Genomic DNA, 22,825 nt, shown 5'->3' on the forward strand with positions numbered 1-22,825 from the left:
ACAGCCTAAGTTTCAGGGTGAATTTGTGATGCCATTACCACATTGGCAAAAATTCTCCTTTTTCAAGGCAATAAACTTTCAAAAAACCTTCAGCCCCTACATCCACAGTAGGATCTGTATTGAGATTTTCTCCCTGCAAAGGTAGGAACAAAATGCTAAGATCCCACAGATGCCACTAAAACTCCCACTGATTGCAATAGTGGGTAAGTTTCCATGCACAGGATTCCCTACATGAGCTGAAAAGATGTGTAAGAACCTGCTCCAGGATCTGAAGAAGGTTACTGCTGAACAGAGCCCCTGCTCGCACCAACTGGGGGACCAGAGCTTTCACTGGCACTGAGAAATGCCATGCCTGGGACCCTGGGGCGCTGCTCTGAATCACTGGAGCAAGGAAAGCAATGGAGGGGTTTGATGCATCCAGTTTGATCACAGAAGGCCCAGGGTGTCAAGTCTCACTAGGGTAAGAAGCCTCAGGGACCTCAGACAAGCATGGCACGACTGTCACAGCCCATAACTGATCGCACAGAGGAACAGGGGAAATAAAACAATCTATCACTTTCCTGCTCAGCCGTGCTAGGATTATCAATTCAGGAGACAGGAAAAAGAGATGGGGCTGCCCACCCAGTATACTTGACTGGATTGACTGCAAAGGAATGGGGAGGGACCCAGGGACAGGAATAAGGGAAGGTGTGCATTTACTCTCTGGCTGATGATGAATGAGCATAGCAAGGTGAAAACCAGAATAGATGCTGCTGCTTTTGGACAAGAACTTCCTGATCATTGCCCTAAGCCACTATTCGTAAAAAAAAAAAAAAAAAAAAAAAAAAAAAAAAAAAAAAAAAAAAAAAGTTTTAAAATAGATATGGCGGATTATTGGATTATTTTGGAATTTGTTTAACATTTTCCCTCTCTCTCTTTCCACTCAGTTGAAAAGTACAAGGGTCCGGAATTTGGTGTTAGTGAAATCACACTCAAAGGTGAGTGCCTACATCCTTTTGCACTTGTAAGGATAACATCTGCACTTTGCATGACTGGTATCTCTGCCCCAGTGGCAGCCAGCGCAGAGGCACACAAGAGCCCAGGAAAAGGTTAGGGCTCAGTAAATCCCTTGTTATCCCCTTCCTTTTCTGTGCAGTTAGAAAAACACCATTTTCCAGTGGTGCAGTGTGCTGTGAAACATTCAAATACTTCAGTAATAAAATAGGTTGCAAATGTACTGCAGAGAGCCAGATGAGGAAAGCCATCTGATGGTTTTTCAGCTAGGACTGGGATCTGAAGGGTCATACTTAACTGAAGGCCTACACATATGCAAGAACCATCCCATTATTTTCCTCTGTGCTCATACAGAGGTTTTCTAATCTATTGTTTGTTTGTTTATTTTTTTTCTTTTCTTTCCCTTGCACTCATACAGCAGGGTCACCCAGGTTAATATTGCATCATCTTTGTTGCTATTCCTTTGTTCTTGTTGTTTTCACTGCTTAGTATTTGCCTTACAATGCACCAAATATTTATGTCATGCAGCAAACAATGAACAGAAAACAACAGAGAAACCAATGATGCATCTACAACACTGCTGGCCTCTCTGGTCTGTGAAGGCAACTGGCAAAAATCAGACTAGTCTGCAACCCAGAACAGCAAGAAAAATTAGATGTGAAGAGAATGCTGTTGCCAAAGGTGATGGTTTGACCCTCACATGGAAAATGTATGTGACACTACTTTTTATTGTATTTTATTTTTCAGTCATGTACAGTATACTCAGCTGAAGATCATAACAGGTGTTTCTTTTTCTCATCTGACCTCTATGAAGACTTTGAGTACTAGACAATGACTTTCGTTTAAACATAAGCCCTCTTCAGCTGGAAGGGAATGGCTACTTAAGGCACTTTATTTTCCATATGTGTGTAAAGGCTTCAGCTAAAGAAGTTGGAGAGATTACATATTTGCTTATCACAAAGAGCAGCTCCTCTGACATTCTTCTATTAACTTAAAACATACAGCCAATAGTTAATAATGAAACACTAACCCCTCCATGCTAGACCTGAGAAATTTACTTAGTTGGGTCAAACTCAAGTCTGAGACACAGATGTGATTCATGAAAAAAATATTCTGATCTCGCAGCCTACTGGTATTTTCTGCCTTGCTTGGCCAACTCCTGTACCTTTCAGAGAGGACTGGGACTAAATCAATGGCACAGATGGTCCCCCCTCAGACAGATGACAATCAGGAAATGAATGGTAAGTCCTGAGTTAACAAGACACTACATGCTACAGCATACGAAGTATTTTTCAGTGTCCCACAAAATTAAAATATCTGAGAGCACCCCATAATGTTCCACTGAAGACAGCTGAAATGAATTCTCCAGGCTCCCAAAATAGTGTATGGACTCGCCCTGAGCATATGAGAAAGGTGTATTGAGACAACACCTTTTATTCTTAACAGACACATCAGTCCCTACCCAGCATCCAGGTTCCAGCTGTAGAGTACATCAAAAGAAGGTAAAAGGAAAACAACAAAATTCTGTACATGCATCACGGGTAAAAAAGTTAATCCTTCCTGACCGTGGTGCAATCACACATTTTCACCACACTTGGGACCATCCCAAAAAACGTGATTCAGTGATGTCCACTAAAACCTATGTACACCTACACATAAGACAAACTTTTCCTGAACTCTGTTTCCAGAGTAAACATCTGAACCCATCCATCTCTAACGTTGGTTGAACTAAAACTCCTTAGTTCTATCGGTTCTCTGCCAAGATGAGCCTAGTAGGTAGTGAAAGTCCTTCAGCAAGACCAGACAATCTTTGGAGTTCAGCAAGTCTCTCCAGGCTTCTCAAATTTTTTTCACTCTTAGGGTGACTACATTTTCTGAAAATGGGCAAGATACATAGCTTCTAACAGCCATTTGAGCCATGGAGCTTTGCTAAACAGATCAAAATTGCTCTCAATGAAGCCTCAGTCTGTCAAAAATGATCTTCAGTACTTTGATGGATCAGGGTCTGAATGCCCACTTCATATTACTGATGCTAGTCTGTCAGAGCCTAGCTGTTTCTGGAACTCAGAGACACCGCCATGAAAATGTTCACAACTTGATTTTGAGAAATGCACTTAAGAAAATCTTACTCCTTTTCTGCATGTTTGTTGTACTTACAATCCAAGGTTCCCCAGTCCTTCAGAGGTATTAAACAAATATCACAACACCCAGAAGACAGAAGATAAAAGAACGGAGTACAGCTAGGAAATGGGACTGGCCCCAAATCACAGAAGTTATCTGTGACAGATTGAGAGCTGACTCTTAAGTTCTTTTGGCTTATAGATCCACATCTTAACTGAGAGAATACCCACTCCTCTGCTCCACAGCACGCTTAAGAGAAAATACTCTGTTCAGTTTTCATATATTAGTACACAAAGCAGGCAAGGAAAGCAAGGCATAGCACAGTGACAGTAGGGAAAATATACTGAAAAAATAAAAGGCCAGTATAACTTACGGGAGCTGCGTTGTTCTTCACTGTGACACTTGGAGTTGTGGCTCGTAGTGCCCCGCTCACGCCATGATAGTATTTGAAGCAAATCTTTGTTTCAGCTGAAAGAGGGAATTATTTCAGATTAGAAGAACTGCCAGGGAGAAGCGGCACAATTGCTTGCAGCAGACAGACATAATAAGGTTTACTCAAAAGGCTGGCATGTAGTTGAATTGTGAGTAGTTTGTCTCTGGTTTGTTGGTTGGCACAACAGGATGTCTCCTGCCTCTGATCTTCTGCTTTGCCAGAGTGAAATTTAGAGTTCAATTCCCGTGACTTAAAACAGTATAACCTGAGCACCAGTTATGACAGGAAGACCATAGAAAACACAATCAACATCCTTTAGCTACTCTAAGAAGAAGAAAAGTAGGGACAGAAAACCATCACTAGTTAGATACACCAAGCAGTAATGTGCAGAGAAAGTGAGAAACTTAGCGCAATGTGCTTACATAAGTGCTCACTGATAGATTTCATTGACTCAGTTTGCTCTGGCCTTGGCCAGAGGAAGGACATGGATCTACACCGATTAACTTCTCTGAGATTTACTACATTAAAGCATTTTTCAAAACAGTGTAGTACCATGAGACTTCATCTTGGAGCATTTCCACCGACTTCCAAAGATTTGAATTATTTGAGGAACTCAAGCAAGACCACGGTTTTGGACTTGCAGCGCTACTTTTGCCACATACAATGATATTCCTTTTGGAAGCAAAAAAAGCTAGGTGAGCTTGAGGAACCGAAAAACTGCAAGACAGATTGAATTTTCATTTTCTCTACAGGACTTTTAACAGCTCAGCAGATAAAGCATTTACCCACTGAGCGGACAGGAAAAGTTGATGATAATACAATAGCTAAAACACACAGTTCTCACCAATTATTCAAATCTTAGTTTTCTTCTTGTATTGGGTTTACGTTACAAGGTTTCAGTAGTTGAGAGGGCTACAGGGGTGGCCTCTGTGAGAAGAGCCATCTTCAGCTGGCTACAAAAGGGACCCAGCACTGGCCAAGGTTGAGCCAGTGAGCGACACTGGCACAACTTCTGTAATAACATATTTAAGATAGGCTCAGAAATGCTGTGCAACATCAGCTGTGAGAAAGGAGTGAGCACCAGCCCTGCAGCCCCCAGGTGAGTGCAGCGGGAGGGCAGGAGGTGCTCCAGGCAGGCAGCAGCAGTTCCCTTGAGGGCTGTGGAGAGGCCCCTGGTGGAGCAGGCTGTCCCCCTGCAGCCCATGGGTCCCACATGGAGCAGATCTCCATGCTGCAGCCCCCCCATGGGTGAAGGAGCCCCTGGTGAAGCAGGTGGATGTGGCCTGGAGGAGGCTGCGGCCCATGGAGAGCCCCCACAGGAGCAGGCCCCGGGCCAGAGCTGCAGCCCATGGAGAGGAGCCCACGCAGGAGCAGGGGTCTGGGGGGAGCTGCTGCCCACCCGTGGGGGACCCGTGCTGGAGCAGTTTGCTCCTGGGGGATGGACCCTGTGGGAGGGAGCTGTGTGGAAGCAGTGCTTGAAGAGCTGTTGTCTGTGGGCAGCCCACGCAGACTCAGTTCGGGAAGGACGGCATCCTGTGGGATGGACCCCACGTGGAGCAGGGGCAGAGAGGGACCATGAAGGAGCGGCTGAGATGAAATGTTGGGGACTGACCACAGCCCCCATTCCCCATTCTCCTGCGCTGCTCATGGGGAGGAGGTGGAAGAGGGTGAATGGAGGGGGAAGGTGTTTCTAGTTTCTCAGTCTGCTAGTGATAGGTAATTAATTATATTAATCTCCCTACACTGAATCAATTTTGCACATGATGGTAATGGGTGAACAATCTCCCTGTCCTTATCTCCACCCTTGAGCTCCTTTTCATTACATTTTCTCCCTCTCTTCCTTTCATGAGGGGGAGCGAGAGAGCAGGTGTGATGGGGTTTAGCTGCCCAGCAGGGTGATGTACTGGGTCTGGCTGGAATGTTAACTTTCCCGGCAGCAGCCCATACAGTGCTGTACTCTGCACTTGTAGCTGGAACAGCAGTGTTATCACACCAGTGTTGTGTCTACTGCTGAGCAGAAGTGGCACAGCATCGGGCCTTTCTCTAACCCTCCTAGGGGGTGGGCAAAAAGTGAGGAGAGAAACATCACCAGGGCAGCTGACCTAAACCAACCAAAGGGATATTCCATACCATGTGATGTCACACTCAGCAATAAAAGGTGGAAACAGGAAGAAGAGGGGAGGGGTGGGCTCTCGTTGGGAAAATGTTGGTCCTCCTCTCGAACACCGGCTATGTGCGTTGAGGCCCTGCTTCAAGAACGTGGTCAATCATCACTCATTTGTGGGAAGCAGAGAGTAATTTCTTTCCTCTGCACTTCCATATAGCCTTCATTTATTTTATTTGTTTGTTTTCCTCCCTTCTTTTTATTTTTTTCCCTTTCCCCCTCCCTTTTCCCCTTTCCCTTTTTATTTCCCTTTAGTTAAATTGTTTAGTTCATAATCATATTTATTTAATTATTATTATTATTTCCCTTTAATTAAATTATCCTTATCTCAACCCGTGAGTTGTTCTTTGCTTTACTTCTCCCCCTCCTCATCTAAAAGAGGGGGAGTGAGAGAGCGGTTGTGGGGTTTAGCTGCCCAGCACGGTAAAACCAACACTCCTCTCCCCTGGAGATCTTTAGCTACAGCTTGCGTGGAACAGTGAGGTAGAACACAGAGAAGATTATTATTATTATTATTATTATTATTATTATTATTATTATTATTATTATTATTATTATTATTATTATTATAAAGCATACTATTAGCTTACATGGCTAATAAAGTATAGCTTTTGGTAGTAAACTGTGTGACCATGTTCAGACCTCACAGCAAGAAATAGGTTGACAAGTAGGAAATCGGTTACCATGTACATTGGGACACTATGGTTTAAATAATATTTTTAATTAAGCTAAAACTACTACAAAGTGAGAACAGAAGAAGAATATATCCTTCCGTAGGTATTCTGGCTATTAGTATTACTTTCAAGGACAGAGGATTACAAAGATAATTGAGTATATATTTGTAAAGAACCACATGGGTACTGACGATTCCTTTCTTAGTTTCACAGAATTACTATTTATAGTTTAATTTTCAATCAACTTGTTCAAATACAGATGCAAACTAGAAAGAAGGCAACCTAGAGAGATGTGAGTGTCATGTCCAATTCAAAATGGCGTCAGAGGAAGAAATATTCGTCAGGCAAAATTTGAGGTGGTGATTAACAAGTGAGTCACAGGTTTCATTCAGAGAAAGGTCTGATGGCAGAAGATCTTATGGGAACCATCTCAGCTTGAGAAATTATTCTGGAAACATCCAGGGAACAATGTTTTCTTTTTTCTTTTCTCTACATTTTCCCAGATCTATTTCAGATTGACAATATTAAGAAAATGGCTATTCTCACTGCATTACAACATATCCTTTTTAGGCCTCTAGATAAAATTTTTACAAGTAAAGCTTGCAAAATTACCAATGGCATCCTTGTGCACAAAAATTTCACCTAAACCTTAGATTTTATTTGTTTGTTTGTTTTTTTGGCTGGGAGCCATTTTTTTCCAAATAACATAGTTGGTGTCTTGTTTTCCACTTCAGTGTCATCCTAACATTTTAATCATTATGAAGATTGTTCTTGTACCTCTGAATCACCTCTGAAAGAGACATTTGCAAAACAAATGCAAGCACAGACATTCACTGGCTTTGTACCTCTGCAGATGAACAGAAGGCATCTGAAATATAGGCCAGGCAGTGATATAAATTAACCTGAATATTATCCAGCTGGCATTAGCACGTAACATGCAAGTATAAGGGCTGTTTACATTATAGTCTTGTAGACTAGCTTGTTCTGGAATAAAGACAACCATTTACATCTGTCCTGCTGCCCTAGCTACATTGCATGATGCCCAGGTCAGCAGTAGGTGTTGTCCTGTTAATCCCACTATAAATAAAGATGTGCCATTGTTATTTTCATCTCAGTAATTAGGAACAGTAGTTCATTGGATCAGGTAATGAAGTTATGATATTAAAGTCATGAAGTAATGAAGTTAAATTCTCCTTTCAATTAGTATAAATGACATTTAGATTAGCAAATCTTCCAAGAGATGAGACATCTAAAGATGCTCAGAAATACCTGTGCCCATGACAATTACCAGACTACTTGGTGATTTTCATTGATCAAGAACAAAACAGTAACATATTCCCCTTACATCAGCCTTGGTACCTCCATTACACCACTGATGTTTTACAGCCTTCCACTGCACTGATAAAAATAAACCAGTCCCAAGTCATATGCTCAGATCCACTGGTGTAACCATCATGGGTGCAGAAAACACAGCTGCCCCAAGTCAAGGCCTCCAGGGCAGAGTAACAAGCCAGGCAGCAGGAGAAGCGATTCCATTTCCCTCCTTGTACTGCAGCCCGTAGGCACCAACTTTCCTGTAGGTGGGGTGTTCCTGAGGACATGAGGAGGAGTAGGGACGTAGCCCAGACACCACAGAAATCACTTCTCATTCAAAGCAAAACTTTGAGCAAGTCAGAGTTGTGCCAGAGGACTCCTCTGCCATGGAGATTCACCACTCTCACAGTAAAAACTATCCAGTCCATGGAAAATTATTTCTCTACTAAAGGCCTGAGTTACCTCAGTTACCAAGTCAGTTTTGTGAATTAACTGCAAAATCAATTACCAGCTGAATACTCCTCCTGGCAATATTCTATACTTCTTCCAAAATCACTCAGCAATTGGAAACACTGCACTCATTATTAAACTGAAGTGAGTGGAGATAAAATGTAGTAGGGTCTACTAATGAACTGCAGCTAGAGGTAGTGAAGGTTGAAAGCCTCTGGTGGGTGTCCCAGTCCTTCTCCCCATCTCACCTCCATCATCCACCCACTCTTGTCATCCTGGGTCATCTTGTGCCAGTGCTATCATTCCTGTTGGTTCACTTGATACCATTTTCCTTTAAAGCACTTCCATGCCCAACTTGCCTTCCTTCATTCCTTGAGAATTGACAAAATTGCCTTAAATCTCTCACCCTTTCCAAAAGTTCATTTGCTCTTATAATCCTCTGCTCCTCACTAAGGTTAGTCTGGTCTCAGAGGCTTAGCTTTCACTAAATGATGAATTTAGTCTCTCAAATATAACAAGAAGCAATGCAATGCCAGGGTTAAGCAGTTTCCCTTGTTATACTAAAAAATAGAAACACCCACAACTTCCTAATGGATATTTCAAGGAAAAAAACTAAATTATATTCTCTGGAGAGGCAAGATGCATCACAGCATGCTTTACCAGTTGGTGTTTGATCAGTGTGTGATACATGAGGCACTTCCACAATCTGGTTGTAATTTACACCCCTGGCACTTTTGCTCAAATAAATAGCTAAGGTGACTAGGCATTAGCTAAGCATTTCTAAGCACATCTTTCAGGGAAGCAACGTCAGTCTTCAAAACTGAGTCATTTGTGATCAGTTCCATCTATTACTAAAAGAGCTGTTTTCGCTCTTTTTGGGCAAGCCTCATGCATAAAAAATGAGAGGTGTCAAAAACGAGTAATGAAAAGGTAGCTGTCTACGGTACGTGGGTGGGAACTGAGCGAACCAAATCAGAGAGGGAAGCAATTAAGTTATGAGTCATAAAGTTTTCCTTCAAGAAGACCCAGCAGTAAAGTAAATAAATGTATGATACTGTGCTATAATCAGATCGCTATGGGACCGTCTGAAATTACAGTAGCCAAGGCTGTCTCTGAAGCAGAGCCAGTAGGTGCGTCAGGGAGTCTCTGCAGGGGAGAACTGGGATTAAACACAGTGGGGACGCTGGGGGTGGCATATGAAAAAATAGGAGAAGAAATTACAATGGGTAGTCAAAACAGCAATTAAAGGCAGTTTATATGATGTGGTGCAGTGATGGAATTGAGTAGGCATGGGCACTGATGTGGAAGCTGAGGGAAAAGCAGGACTGAGAGTAGAGGAAAATCACTGAGCAGGACAGGACAGTAAAGAAGAGGGAGAAGACTAGGACTGTCTACATGAGAAAACAGGGAGAAGAAAGCAGGGAAAAAACAGCATGACAAGGAAAGGCAAAGGGAGAGAGAGTCAAATCTGACGAAGGATGAGAAAAAAGTGCCCTCTCACCAGGAACATTCCTTCATTCACTATGTATGAGCTGCATCAGCAGCTGGCTGGGAAACCCGGGACACGAGTGCCTGTCCTTTTTACCTGCAGCATCAATACACGGTACTGGTTATCTCTGTCATGTATGCCTATTGCTGCTCCATGCAAAAAACCTGCTTGGGAAACTTATTTCCATGGCTGCTCTTATTCCTTTTGCTGTACCCGAAAAACTGCCTGTTCCAGGAATTACCTGTCAGATATGCAGCAGTGATACTCCAGCCTTCAGGCTGGTCTGCTTCTATTTCCTTAAGCTGTAAACTATATCTGTTCATAGTAGACGTTCAGCAACACAACTGCCTATGGCTTTATGTAAGGCTTGTCAGTTTTTAGACAGGCAACAGTTTAAAACCCAACAAGGCCTAAGCAGATGTGTCTGTTTAATCCCAGTTGCAGAATTTATTCCAATTTTCTCATGACTTTTTCCCTGTCCTGGTCTAAAACACACATGTGCACAAACACATGTGAACACAGACTCTCAAAAGACCTTTTTTGAGAAATGGTAAGATACCAGATTTTAAAACCTCAGCTTCCAGATTACTATAATACTTCCAGGCAAGAAAGAGAAAAGCATCTGGAGGTAGAAGTAAGATTGACCAGTAGGTACTGATAATTTCAGGTAAAAATGTTTGCAAGGAAACTAAAGCATATCAAAAACAAGCAGCATAAAACCCAAAAAACTTATCACCAAGATCACAGTTGAGACAAAAGAATCCAAGCTTGTCAAGATACAGAAATGCAGAGTTTGAACATTCAAATAACCCTGAATCTGCAGCAGTACATGATGTATTTGAGTAGTTGCACTTAGCTGATGTTTTAGGAACACATTATCTAATCTTAATTTTATCTCATCTTCAGAGTTTTTTCTTCTTGGTTTTGACATAAGCAGCTATTGCTTTACAAGGGTTGCATGTTCAGGGCTAGAGTCATCTCCTTTGTAACAGGAAAGCTGATTGCCATTTATTTTATCATTGATTCTTTGTTCTGTTGTTATTTGTGATCTGTGGATACTCCCTATTATTGACTTTCACTTATATTTCCTCTGCTTGATGATCCTATTTAGCAGCTGCCTGCCTCCAATAACCACAGAAATAGTACAGTAAATCAGTACGCTAATATTTAATGGGCAACAATAAATTGCTTGCAGTCAGTAAGCCAGTCTCCTCTGTCCTAGCCACATTTGTTCGAGCCTCCAGTGTTGCATGTTCATTGATTTGGGGTCTAGCCATGTACAATCTAGCTCTATTACTAGGCAGTTGACATGAAGTGATATGCATCTACTTACAACTGCACTGTGATTAGTTGTTGATATTCAGTAATTTTTCAGGTGGAGACTCCTAAGCACGAGAAAGACAAAGACACACATTTTTGCTACCTGCCTCTCATTTTGACTTAGGAACATAAAGGTAACCAGGAAAAATATAACAATGTGGTTCTGCGAAGAACACAAATCTATTATCAGTAGGTTTTTGCTTGTGTACTTCCCTCATAAAAACTGCCCTACTGGCAAGATTTGTTGCTAAGGAATACTGGTGGCTGGACTGGATGTGTGTTTATCTATTCATTTCTAGCACTTGTATACATTTCTTTGTATAAGCAGGACATCTAGCATTGCTGATTACTAAAGTTTCTTGACATTTTCCATTATAAACCCCGTCTTCAGTTGCCTATACATTTTCAAAGCTACATACATTTGGAGTAAAATTTTGCATGCCAGATGTCTGCCTCAGATCTACAGAGATGCACACCATGAAAATTTAATGAAGAAATTTGTAGCTGTGAGAGTAAGGGAACACTTTTTTATTTTTTTTTACCTGTTAAAGATTTCTGACGACCTTTCCTTTCATCCTCCATGTTAATCTGGAGCAGTAGTCACCATACTAAGCATTCATCTTTTGCTGTTCACGTAAAAATATGTTAAAGATCAGCTAACCTATAAGCCTCTCCAAAAAATTCAGTTTGAAATGCTCATTTGAGACATCTTTGATTTTACCATCTAAATGCCCAGGAAATCCTACCTGGTTTGAGCATGTTCCAGACTGGCGCTAAGACACATTTTCTGCAATGCAGATCTAAGCTCTTTTTAGCTGTGCCACGTCTGGGTGCACCTTCTGCAAGTAGGAAGAGTGTGTCTCTGGGTTTCTCCCTGCTGTGCCAAGTAGCGTAGAAGAAGAAACCATGAATCCAGGGTTGCCCTTGCTGAAGGAAGAGGTAGAAGCAGGTGGGGGGATAAGGAATGTGGGCTGGGGAAGAGGAAACCAGGACAAAAACAGGTAGGAAGGGAAAGAAAATAAACCTGTGATGTGTGGAGGTCATAGACAGGATCATAGGCAGGTGGAGCAGGAGCTTGGCAGAGCAGGTAGCAGAGCCCTGTCTCAGTCTTGCCAAAGAGATGGGCACTGCTGGCTGCCTCCATGGTAGGAACACAATGCACGCACTAGGGGACTTGCATTCAAGCTCACAATTAGGCAAGCACAGGAACAGGCAACGGAATTTACTGTCAGTCTGCTGGCTTGAATGCTGTCTGGATGGGCAGAGGTTAGAATGCATTAACATTTTACAGCCATCCAGTGGCCCTGTGAAAGTCCAGTTCATCACAAACACATGCCTCTGCCGGAGTGCCCACTGAGCCTGGCTTTTAGATCAACTGCAGTCAAGGCAGGGCAGAACAAGGCAGAGCTTCCACAGCTCCCCACCACAGGAAAGGCCAGTGGAAGAATGTCACTGCCCAGCCAGCAGCTGAAGATGCTAAATGTCTTTACTAAGTAGGTGTTCCAGCCTTTGTATGGCTAGGAAAAGAACCTGTAGTTCACACGGAGGCATATTCTTACACCGTTACTCACTTCACAAGTTTTACTCTATAACACGGGTAATGGGATTGAAATTTGCTTTGCTCAGACAGCTCACATCCTTGAAGATAATCATTTCCTCCTAAAATTATCTTCAGAAATGTGAGATGGGAAGAAAAATTAAATAAAAAAAAAAAAAAAAAAGGACTCAGCCTTACCATTCCTAGCACCGAGTCATCTCTGTAATCTCCCATCCCATCGAAACCAACAAACTATTTGCTCTGTATTTATAAAGACAGCAGGATCCAGCCCAGAACAGGCAAGAATTTTATGCATTCACTTACAGTTAAACCCAGAAGTGCTATCTATCTGTTCTGTCTTTTATGGGCTGGTGTAAGGAAAGGACTGATAGGCACCAACCTGAGCAAGTGGAAGCTTGGGGGGGCTGTAACTACTTACCTGTCTTCCACCAGGGGACAGAAAAGTGGTTTCAGAGAGACCTTTGCAAACAGCAAATTGTAAGGGCTGCACTAAAACTGAGACTTGAATGAAATCCTGGAGCCTACAGGTGTGTAAGGTGTTCATGTAAATCAGCTTAACAGTGAGTTGTTCACCTCCACCATTAGCAAGTGAGTAATGTATCTGAGAAAAACTTGCAGTTTTCAAAGCATTTTAACCTGTGTGGTAGCTGAGGCCATAGGAACTGGGAACCATGCCTAAAGTCTGATGCTAAAGTAGTCACGCACGTTGCACAATAAACAACATCGCAGGTGAAATCAAATACATATCTATGTATGACAGAAATGACATGAAATGGCCTTAAGATGTGCCAGGAGAAGTTTAGGTTGGATATTAGGAGAAATTTCTTTACTGAAAGAGTTGTGCAACATTGGAAGAGGCTGCCCAGGGAAATGGTTGAGTCACCATCCCTGGAGTTCTTCATTAAATGTGTAAATATAGAGCTTAGTAGCATGGTTTAGTGGTAGTCTTTTGCACTAGGTTAAAGGTTGGGCTAGATGATCTTAGAGGTTTTTTCCTACCTGAATGATTCTATGATTCTATAAAAAAAACTCCTGAAATGCAACAGTTATATCAGATTAAGTTGTAAAATAAGACTTCTCTTTTAAAACTCCTTCGCCTTGGTTACAATTAACTCTTGATGGTTCTTTAGCAAAATCGATTAGTGTCAAAAATATTTCTACATCTACACAATTTTATTTTTTATAATTTGGCACACTGTACTCAAATAACCTCTCTACTATTTCTCCCATCTGAGTGATTCAATACCCCTCTTTTTCCTCAACCACTCAATTGGATTAATGTGAAGCTTTTAAACTTACACAGCAACAAGCTTTCAAAAATGTCATGTAAAGGCATGCAACACTAGCTCTCAGAAAAAAAAAAAAATAATAATAATAAAAAAAGAAGCAATAACTTTGACTGATCCTTCTAAGTACACATGCAGAAAGCCATGTCTCATGTATATAAGAAAAAAAGTGTTCCTTTAGCTACTTTAGAGTCACTGACAACATTCATGAAGAAAATCTGAATTAGAGAGATGGTGTAACTGAGAGCACAATTAGGCATTAATATATATTAAAATACTATGTAAAGGGATAGAAAAAAAAATAAACCTATGAGAACATTGACACCACTGAACTTTGTTCTGAGCACCAGCTGAGGTACTGTAAAGGTGATTCAGGGAAGAAAGAGACAGGTATAAACTCAGAGCTATACGTTGGCTGAAAGCTCTGAAAGCTCCATGAAAGAGGAAGAACAGTCAGAGCTGAGCACCCCTCTCCTTTCCCTACTCCTGTTTACAGCCACTGAGTTGTCCCAGATGAAGCAAGTTCCTCCTGACTGTCCCTGTCACAATGATGCCCCTGAGGCTTCCAGGTGTTATGTCTGCCTCAAGTTAATTGTCTCGTGGAGCAGAAGCCTGTGAACCATCAAATCCCTGCTTTTATCAGGGCAACAGTACTTTAAGGCCTTAATTAAATGACTGCATTATGCCTGCAGGCACAGCCATGAGCAAGAGATAATTTATGAACTGCAGAAGTAGCCCTAGGAAGCCAAGTGCCTCAAACACAGCCCTCTACATCACAACTTTTTATTCCCCTTGATCTCAGGGCTTGGGTGGACCAGGAATTGCTGCCAGTTTATAAAAGCAGAAAACTGCATCACCCTTACGATCAGTGATTAGTACTTAGGGAGGTGTAAGCCCCAACTTTGCCCCATGCCTGATTTGTGAAGGGAGAGGACGGCATGAGAAGGGCCACCTCGCAACTCCAAACCCAGCTAAATGAGGGAGGATTCACATTTTTATTTACATGAGAGGCGGTTTAATTTAACACGCTTGCGACAACACTTCTTGAGCTATCTTTGATTACATCTGATGAGCATAAGTGAATTTCATGTTAGAAAGAGTAACATTCCCTCAAGTCAGCCTGTCCCCCTCACAACAAAATGAGAGCATTACTGAGCAAGCATCTTTTGCACTTGGGTGTAAAAGCAAAGCCTTCAGAAGCATAGCACGGTTACTCACAGCATAGTAAGAGCTGCTTGTCTTATCAGAACTTCAGATGGCTTCAGAATCAGTATGCACACATTCCTTGCACATCTAAAGATATTTTTTAGCATAATATTTCCATGACAATGAAGCAAGAAATGGTCCATTTGAGAAGACAGCTGAATGAAAATTCAAAATACTTGCAGACGAAGCTTCTCAGTGGTCAAATGCTATAATTTATCCACTACTCTAAGCATGTTACTGTTTGTTGCTGCTACTTCTAATCATCACATTTAAGAGCTCACTTTGAGTGATTAAGAGAATTACATATCGTGCTATCATACGACAAAGACTGTTCACTGCCGTCACAGTATGAATGCCCTAATACAAGCAGAAGAAAACAGCAAAATGCTACTTGAGATTAAAGTGAGAGCTCACCATTGTTCTAGTAGCTCCAAACTCATTACTGGCCCCAAGCATAAAGAAGAATAAGAGAAGATGTTGTTGTACTCTCTTAGACAACTAGTAATACATTGTACTTACCAAGAATGTGATTGCAAGAGTTACAATTCACATTTGTGTCTTTCCTTGCTCTACCACAAAGCAGAACTATTTTCATAGAATTTTGGAAGAGAATCATTTGCAAAATCTGGAAGACCAAAATGAAGGTCAGAAATCCAGGCACTGGAATTAAAGGCAAGGAAAACATTGCAACAGAGCAACCCAATGAATGGCCAGCTCCTCTCCTTTTCCCTCAGTATTATTTGGCTTTATTTGTAAGGCACCTAACGGTATAAGGTGAAAACAAGGACAGTTGCACCTGGATTTGGCACTGCAACTCTACTGAGCACAAAAGGCAGTTAGAGCACAATAATGCTGCTGCAGATATTGAGATCTTCAGCACACTGGATAATGGGATCCTCTAGACACCTTGCAAGCATTTTATTCCTTTCCACATACCTTTTTTATTTTTTTTTTTATAAACTCTTTCCAAACTGGAGAGCAGCAAACAATATGCAATTCTAACACTAAACACTTGTTACATTATTAAGTGCAAGTACGAGGTGAATATCCTTGCAATGTAATTACCAAATGACGAAGCTCCCTATAGTTGTTATTCTGAAAAATCAGCACTGTTTGAGGTCTTTTCTCAGTACACTAAAGACTTACCTGTGAAGGTCCTTAAGCATTAATTAAACAGAGCAAAACACACTTCTGTGTCTTCACAACAGAGAGCTGTTCTCTTGTTTAGACATCCAGAGCTCTTATAATTAATTGGGCTTGCCCACTCAGAACCGCGAGCCTTGAATAAAAGCTACATGTCAGCTACACTACCGAGGTAGAGCTTTTCTCTCTCCTCTTCCTTAGTCTTACAAATGCTTTGTTTTAGAGCAGCAGGACCTATCTTCCTCCCATTTGCTGAGAAATCACAGGCAGAGAAAGTGTGTTCAAACCCGTTGGTGCTCACGGAGACTCATGAGCCACACCACTGGCTGGTAAAACCCCATCAGTGTGACGCCTTTGTAAATGCAGTGTGGCATCTGGATACGATGGATAAAGGCTTGGCCTTAGCCTTTTAAAACAATGCTGCCCAAATTCCTCTCCTGTATGCTGCTGCTAAGCTCAACAGGGATGGGAGCTTGTCATATGCACACTCAGGTAGGCTTACTTCTTCCAGGGAGGACTGGTAAAAGAAAAATAACCTTGAAGCCCAGGGGACACGAAGGAGATCCCAGTTGTCTACCTGACACACAGCCCCTTTTGTAGGTCCTTTTTTTCTCTGAATTGTACAGTCCCTACAGAGTAGAGGATCTCAGATGCTGATAAAATACAAAACATCTCAAAGAGAAAAGCCCTTGGCATTCTAGCTTCACACATGCCAATCATCCTCTTTATCATGGTTTTTATTTCAATACCAGCTCACATACTGTCGGACTGTGGCTCAAACACTGCCAGTCTCGAAATCACTGGGCAATTCCTTCTTTAGCGCTGCTCAGGTCTCTATTTGACAGTGGAGGGAAGGCAGCACATCCAAGTCCTTTTCTAGGAACTGTGACTGTACTCTAGGTACATTTTTATATATTGGCCTGCCATTAACAATGCCAATATGTGCTTACTATTGTAGATTGGATACGGACCATGCACAGTAGAAGGCCATGCATAAGCAGTGATCTTGGCCCTACAGGACTCAGCATGTGAAACTCCTTCTCAAACAAGCAATTCACAGGCAGTTCTGCCTCCAGAGATTATGTCAAGTTGTGTCATCTCCTTTTGATTTTAGCTGGATTCACAATCATATGGGATGCTGGCACATAGTACTGAGATTCTCTGCTCTCTTTACAAAGATGAGGACAGACCCATCAAACACTACTTCTCTTCTGAAACTTGCCCGTAAAGTAATCTTCTACGGGAATCATGCTCTGGCTTCTGTGATTCACATTAAAATTCTGGTTGCAGAAGTAGAAAGCATGTAACTTGCTGCATTTGGTTGAGCCACTCAACAGCGATGGATTTCTTCTGGCTTGTGATGGCCCTGGATGTGTCTGCTCACCCATTCAGAAAACTCTTATTCACAAGGGCAGTTTGATTAGCCACCACTGCTACGGTGCCTATTGTTAATTTCCCTGGGAATTTATAAGACAAAGCACAAGCTATCAAGAAAGATCAAAAAGCTGCTAAGAAAAATACAATATACCTGTTATTACTTCTCACCTTAGAGCTCCCTCTGTGATCTCCTATTGTGACAACTGTATTTTTTTTTCTTTTTTAAACTATCAATTTCTGTTCACCATTTATTTGCAACGCAGTAATTAGGGAAGAAAATTGCAGTAATTACAAAATGAAACACGACTTTTTAAACCCCAGCAATTTCAAAGTATCATACTTGAAACCAGTAAAAAGAAGGGGGCTGCAAATGGATTAGATTAAATTGAGAGGCAAGATAAAATATCCTGACCGTAAAAAAGACCAGTGAACCTAATGATGAGAGCATTGGATGAGAGCAAGGTGTTTCATGTGCAATAAATAAATGTAACTGTGGGAAAATTACTATGAACCAGATACTGTGTTTGTGCAGGTAAAACTTACTCTTGTAACATACTCTGGAGTAGCAAGGAATGGAAATACTACATTTAAACACACCAGGGGACTGATAATTATATGTAGCCTGGATGAGGTGCTGTGAAATTAGAAAGGTTTATTCCCTAGCAAAATATATCAAGATGTACACTGGGGGAATGTAAAAAAATATATATTTAAAATCTTTACTGTTAATTCCTGTTGATTAAAAAAAATACTATGCAGACGCCAGTACTTCAGTCACCTGAAGATGCCCACCAGGTGGCTGTTGCATTTTCTCTGGCTTTTTGCACCTTAATGCTCAGACCTGCAGTGCAAGTCACAGATGTGCACTTCATTGGCCGCAGCTGACATTTGCAGGCCTTCAGTCCTGACAACAGGAACTCCCAGCTTGCTCAAGCTTATCCAAGCTGAAATTGCTGCAGTCATACAAGCAGGTGACAGACAGGAAACATTGTTTTATTTATTTATTTATTTTTACAGTAAAGGCTCAGGTCTGAAACCCCAGCACGCTCAACTCCCACGGAGTTTGCTGCACTGTGGAAAGGAAACCCTAATGCAAAATCCTCAATAGCCTGAGCAAGATCTAACAGATGTTATGTGACAACACACAGTGGGATAACGGTACAGTCCAGACTGCAGATAACCCAGACTATTTTTAAAACACTTTTTCAGAAACAAGCTTGCAGAGAACCTAAACAAAACCTCAAAAGCAGAGACAAAGGGCATCTGAAGAAGGAAGAATTAGCAGAGAGGATGATTCTGGAGTAGATTTGCTTTGAATCGCCTGCACATTTGTAACATCTGTTATTGCTAGTTTTTAGTTAACTGTATATTGTGTATGTTTCCCCATGAGAATTTGACAGTTATATACAAGAAAATATGGTGCTTAATCCTAATCTTTACAATTGCTTTCATACTTCCTGTATATATGCAACAATATTAAAAAAGGAAAATGCTGTGGCACTTCCTTGTAGTGTGGCAGATGGATGTCTGCTTACTGAGCCTGGAGTGAGGCAGGAGACCTCAGGAGTCCTGCAGAACCTGCACCACTGCTTTGCTATCTCTAGCACAAACACACCGAGCATTAGGTGCGTAGGATGAGAAGCTGTGATGTCAGGAGACCTGGGTTCTCTTTGAACCTCTGCCACTGACTTGCTGTACAAGTAGTTTCACTCTTTCTTGACTTAATATACTGCTCCATAAGATGATGCTTCCTGCAACCCAATCCAAAGGAGAGAAGGATGTGTGTTGCAAGTCCTCTCATAAGCTGGTTTTCATAATCATGGGGTTGTTCTTTGGCCACAGGAGAGGAGAGTTCTCTTCTGTAAAGCAGTGCTCAAGAAGACATTCAGTACAGACCCTAACAAAGCTTATTAGCACCTGATAGCACAGTAGCTCAGCAGCAGTTAAATTCCCAACACGTACATATTGAGGCTAGTGAGTCTGCCCCTGTAGAGGTAAGGCACTACAGGCATGCTTCTGCACTGACCTGAAGGGATTGGACTGAGCAGGTCACCACAGGATTTAGCTCTACTTATTACTTAAGCTGCAATCAGCTGGGTCACACTGAAATTGAAAAGTACATTACGAATTTCTTTCAAAGCATTTGTTTGTTCAGACGTGCCCTACACCTATTTTCTCTTAAATCACAGCTAGCTTTGTACTTCAGAAATTCCCGGGCTGTAACCCTGTCACTCCCTGCACTGGGAATCCCACTGAGAGAGCACGGCATTTAGTCTAGCAGCCACAAAGGAGTGAGGCTGAAAGCTACTGGTCTAACTGGTTGGCTGGAGGTGCTGATGGCCTGGCACACACATGGAGAGCTCTGGGAGGAAAGGGCTATCTCTGCGAGAGGACAGCTCTTTTAGCATGCAAACAGGTATTTAAAATTAATGCAATTATAACAATAACAGGCACAAATGCATAATGTACCACAGATTCATTAACCAAGTGGTTCCTTTAGACCTTCTGGTGGGGTTTCACCAGTCTCAGGGGAATTGTTCCCTGCTTCTAGAAGCTGCACGTAGCCTCTTGGAACCACTTCCATTTGCTGAGATGCTCAAACACGTGCCTGTGCCACCGCCCATCCAATCATCACAATTCAGTAGCTTAAATATTTTAAAATACAGCTCACAGTGCCCAAGTCATACAAATGAATTTGCAGGTAACATGTTTCAGTTCACTCACCAGGTCAAAAAGAATCCATAAAAAATGCAGTAAGTTTTTTTTTTTTTCCCCAAGTAATTTTTCTCATTAACCATCACCATTAAACATGTCTTTTTTAGCAGTGTTGAAAGCAGAAAGAGAAGGGGCATCAAAGAGAGACAGGAATGAAGTTTTGAGACCACAAGCTGTCCTACTGACTTGAACTTTACAATTCTAAAAGGAGAGAGGATGATTCCAGGATGGGTTTGCAATAGGTTGGTTTGCACACTTCTTTCCTGTACTACTTACAGGAATTTTAGTCTGAAAAACAAATACTTGAACCCTCAGCTGCTGTGAGCTGACATCATCTCCAACTACTGGATCTGTATTTGTTCATGCATATGACATATGTAGCCTACTGTGTTACAAAAAGAGGTCCTTTACTTGCACATGAATATTCCAGACCCGAAGTCTCAAATAGGCTCTGAGGATACACAAGATTTACCTGCTAGCAAAAGGTCAGCATAAGATATGCATTTTAACAGTGTCAAGTTGGTGTGTCAGGAAGCCTGTGTGCGTGGTTCACTCATACCATGCTGCTGCAGACACCCAGCTGCTGGCTGCCACACTAAAGCTACAGAGTAGGTAAATGTATTTCGAACATTGTTGCTTTATAGTTTTGCTTATTCATTTTTCCACCTTCTGGTTACCTTGTAGAACATACCTACCACAAAGAGGACTGGTGGTACTACTTGAGTCAGCTGCCAGTGAATCTTTGTCAGCCTTGACAAGCTGCAGCTTCCAAAATGAAAGTGTTTTGAAGGACTAAATAATTTTTAGTCCATGGGAAGAAAAAAAAAAAAATCTTACATTTTTTTAACTTATCCTTTTAAACATATTCTAGCATTTGAACTATGTGGCTCTTGCATACCATCTGCTAAAAGCCTGATTCATCTCTTGTTAAAACCAGCAGAAAAACTCTGACTGATATCAGTGGCTGAAGACCACACCTACCTCCTCTTATTTTCCTTCCAAAAGAAATAGTCCCCTGAGCTGTAATCTGTTCCTTTCACATCCCCATGTCACTCAGCCCTGCTGTCCTTCTCTAAAATATTTCTAAAGCTCCTATGCTATTTTTGTTTGAAAATATCTAGGTAAAGAAAAAAAATGCACTACCAACTGGATTTATACTCCACAGTACATAATATGCATAGGTCAGCTAAATCGTTTGTGTATGTCATTGAGATATTATTTAGCATTTCATTGCATCTTTAATGAAACAAATTTATGAAATTTACAAAAAGAAATAGACCTGCTAGAGCAAACCCTGATTCTATTTTCCAAACTGCACAAAACCTAAATGGGCTGGTTCAAATGCAATAATTTTATCTTTGCACGTATTATATACATTTAAAAGGTTTCCACTGAGTCATTTTCTAACAAAAAAAAGCACAATATGAAATTTTTTCATCTATCGTAGGAGCTCAGCAGACTTTGTAGAGAAGCAGTAATTACAGAGGTGCCTGGTAGCAGTGCTACAGTTAAGGCTGTGTCAGAAGGTTCATTATTAACCCAGTTTTCAGGGTTTCACAGCTCAGTCACAAAGCACCCATGCACTGGCTTTAAACCACCATAGAAAATTTTGTCTCAGAAACAATTTATTTAGTTATTTTTCCTTGTGGTAAAACTGCAAAGAGAAAAAGGGAATTATATCAAATTTTCATGCTTATCAGTGAATATATACCAGGGGCAGAGTTAATAATTTAAAAACTGCAAATTCTTACGCTTTGGGGTGAAGTCCTTATCCTGTTTAAATTAACAGCTATCTCTCTCGACTGCAGTGGAGAAGGAATTTCAGTCTCTAAAGAGCGGAGCACTTCAGATCCTGCTGTCCAGAGAGCTGCTCTGCAAGGACAAGTGCCTTCTCCCATTTAATTGATGCCTTTCTTAAGGCTGTTCCAGTTGCAACATGATGTAAGTTTGTTCAAACCCCACTGAAAGAGACAGATGTCAATCGTTACCCTATGCACTGTCACACTTCCCCCTATTTTGAGCCTCGCAAGGTGTTTTGATACAACTAAAGATTGGCTGTTTTGAAAGAGATGTTCCAGAGGACAACTGGAAACCCCTTCCATGCCCTTGCCAGACACAACTGCCACTAACAGTGTAGTAAAATATGTTCAGTGCAGGACATGAGTTGGAAATGCTCTGATATTGACTGAGTAAAAAGAAGATTTTACAAACAGTAATGAGACTTTCTATCAATCATTTGTAAGAAGGCTGAAAATTGGCCTAGGTTTCCAGGATAAAGCTTTATAGTAAGCTTTTAGTTTGGATTGACTCTGCCTGTGAATCCTTTGCCTTTGGAAGGTAGAGATCATGGCAAACCTGGTTGATCTGCCTGACTGTCACCTCCTCTTCAGTCAGGGAAATCAACACAGCTGTGACTCAGCTTTCCTTTGGCAAGTTTGATTTGCTTTCCATCAAAAGTTAGAGTGAAATTCAAACAGGAAAAAAAGTAGTTTGAGCCCACATGAAGATTCCCTCTGCACTAGAACGTGATCAGCAAAAACACTTCTTGGCTTTCAGCTGAGTGCAACCCACACTTGAGCCCC

At 41.5% G+C, this 22,825-nt stretch overlaps 1 protein-coding gene across 8 annotated transcripts in view; it reads right to left on the minus strand.

Annotated features, from left to right (window-relative positions):
• The window catches only part of HECW1 (HECT, C2 and WW domain containing E3 ubiquitin protein ligase 1), a 264,423-nt gene that overhangs the window by 132,888 nt on the left and 108,710 nt on the right, over nt 1–22,825 (minus strand). For all 8 annotated transcript variants that reach the window (XM_084508692.1, XM_084508699.1, XM_084508697.1 and 5 more), the window contains one exon: nt 3,488–3,582. In XM_084508692.1, the coding sequence (XP_084364818.1) occupies nt 3,488–3,582 (95 nt within the window). The remainder of the gene's footprint in view (nt 1–3,487; nt 3,583–22,825) is intronic.

The sequence above is a fragment of the Aythya ferina genome (genome assembly GCF_964211825.1).
Source record: "Aythya ferina genome assembly, chromosome: 2".
Taxonomy (NCBI): domain Eukaryota; kingdom Metazoa; phylum Chordata; class Aves; order Anseriformes; family Anatidae; genus Aythya; species Aythya ferina.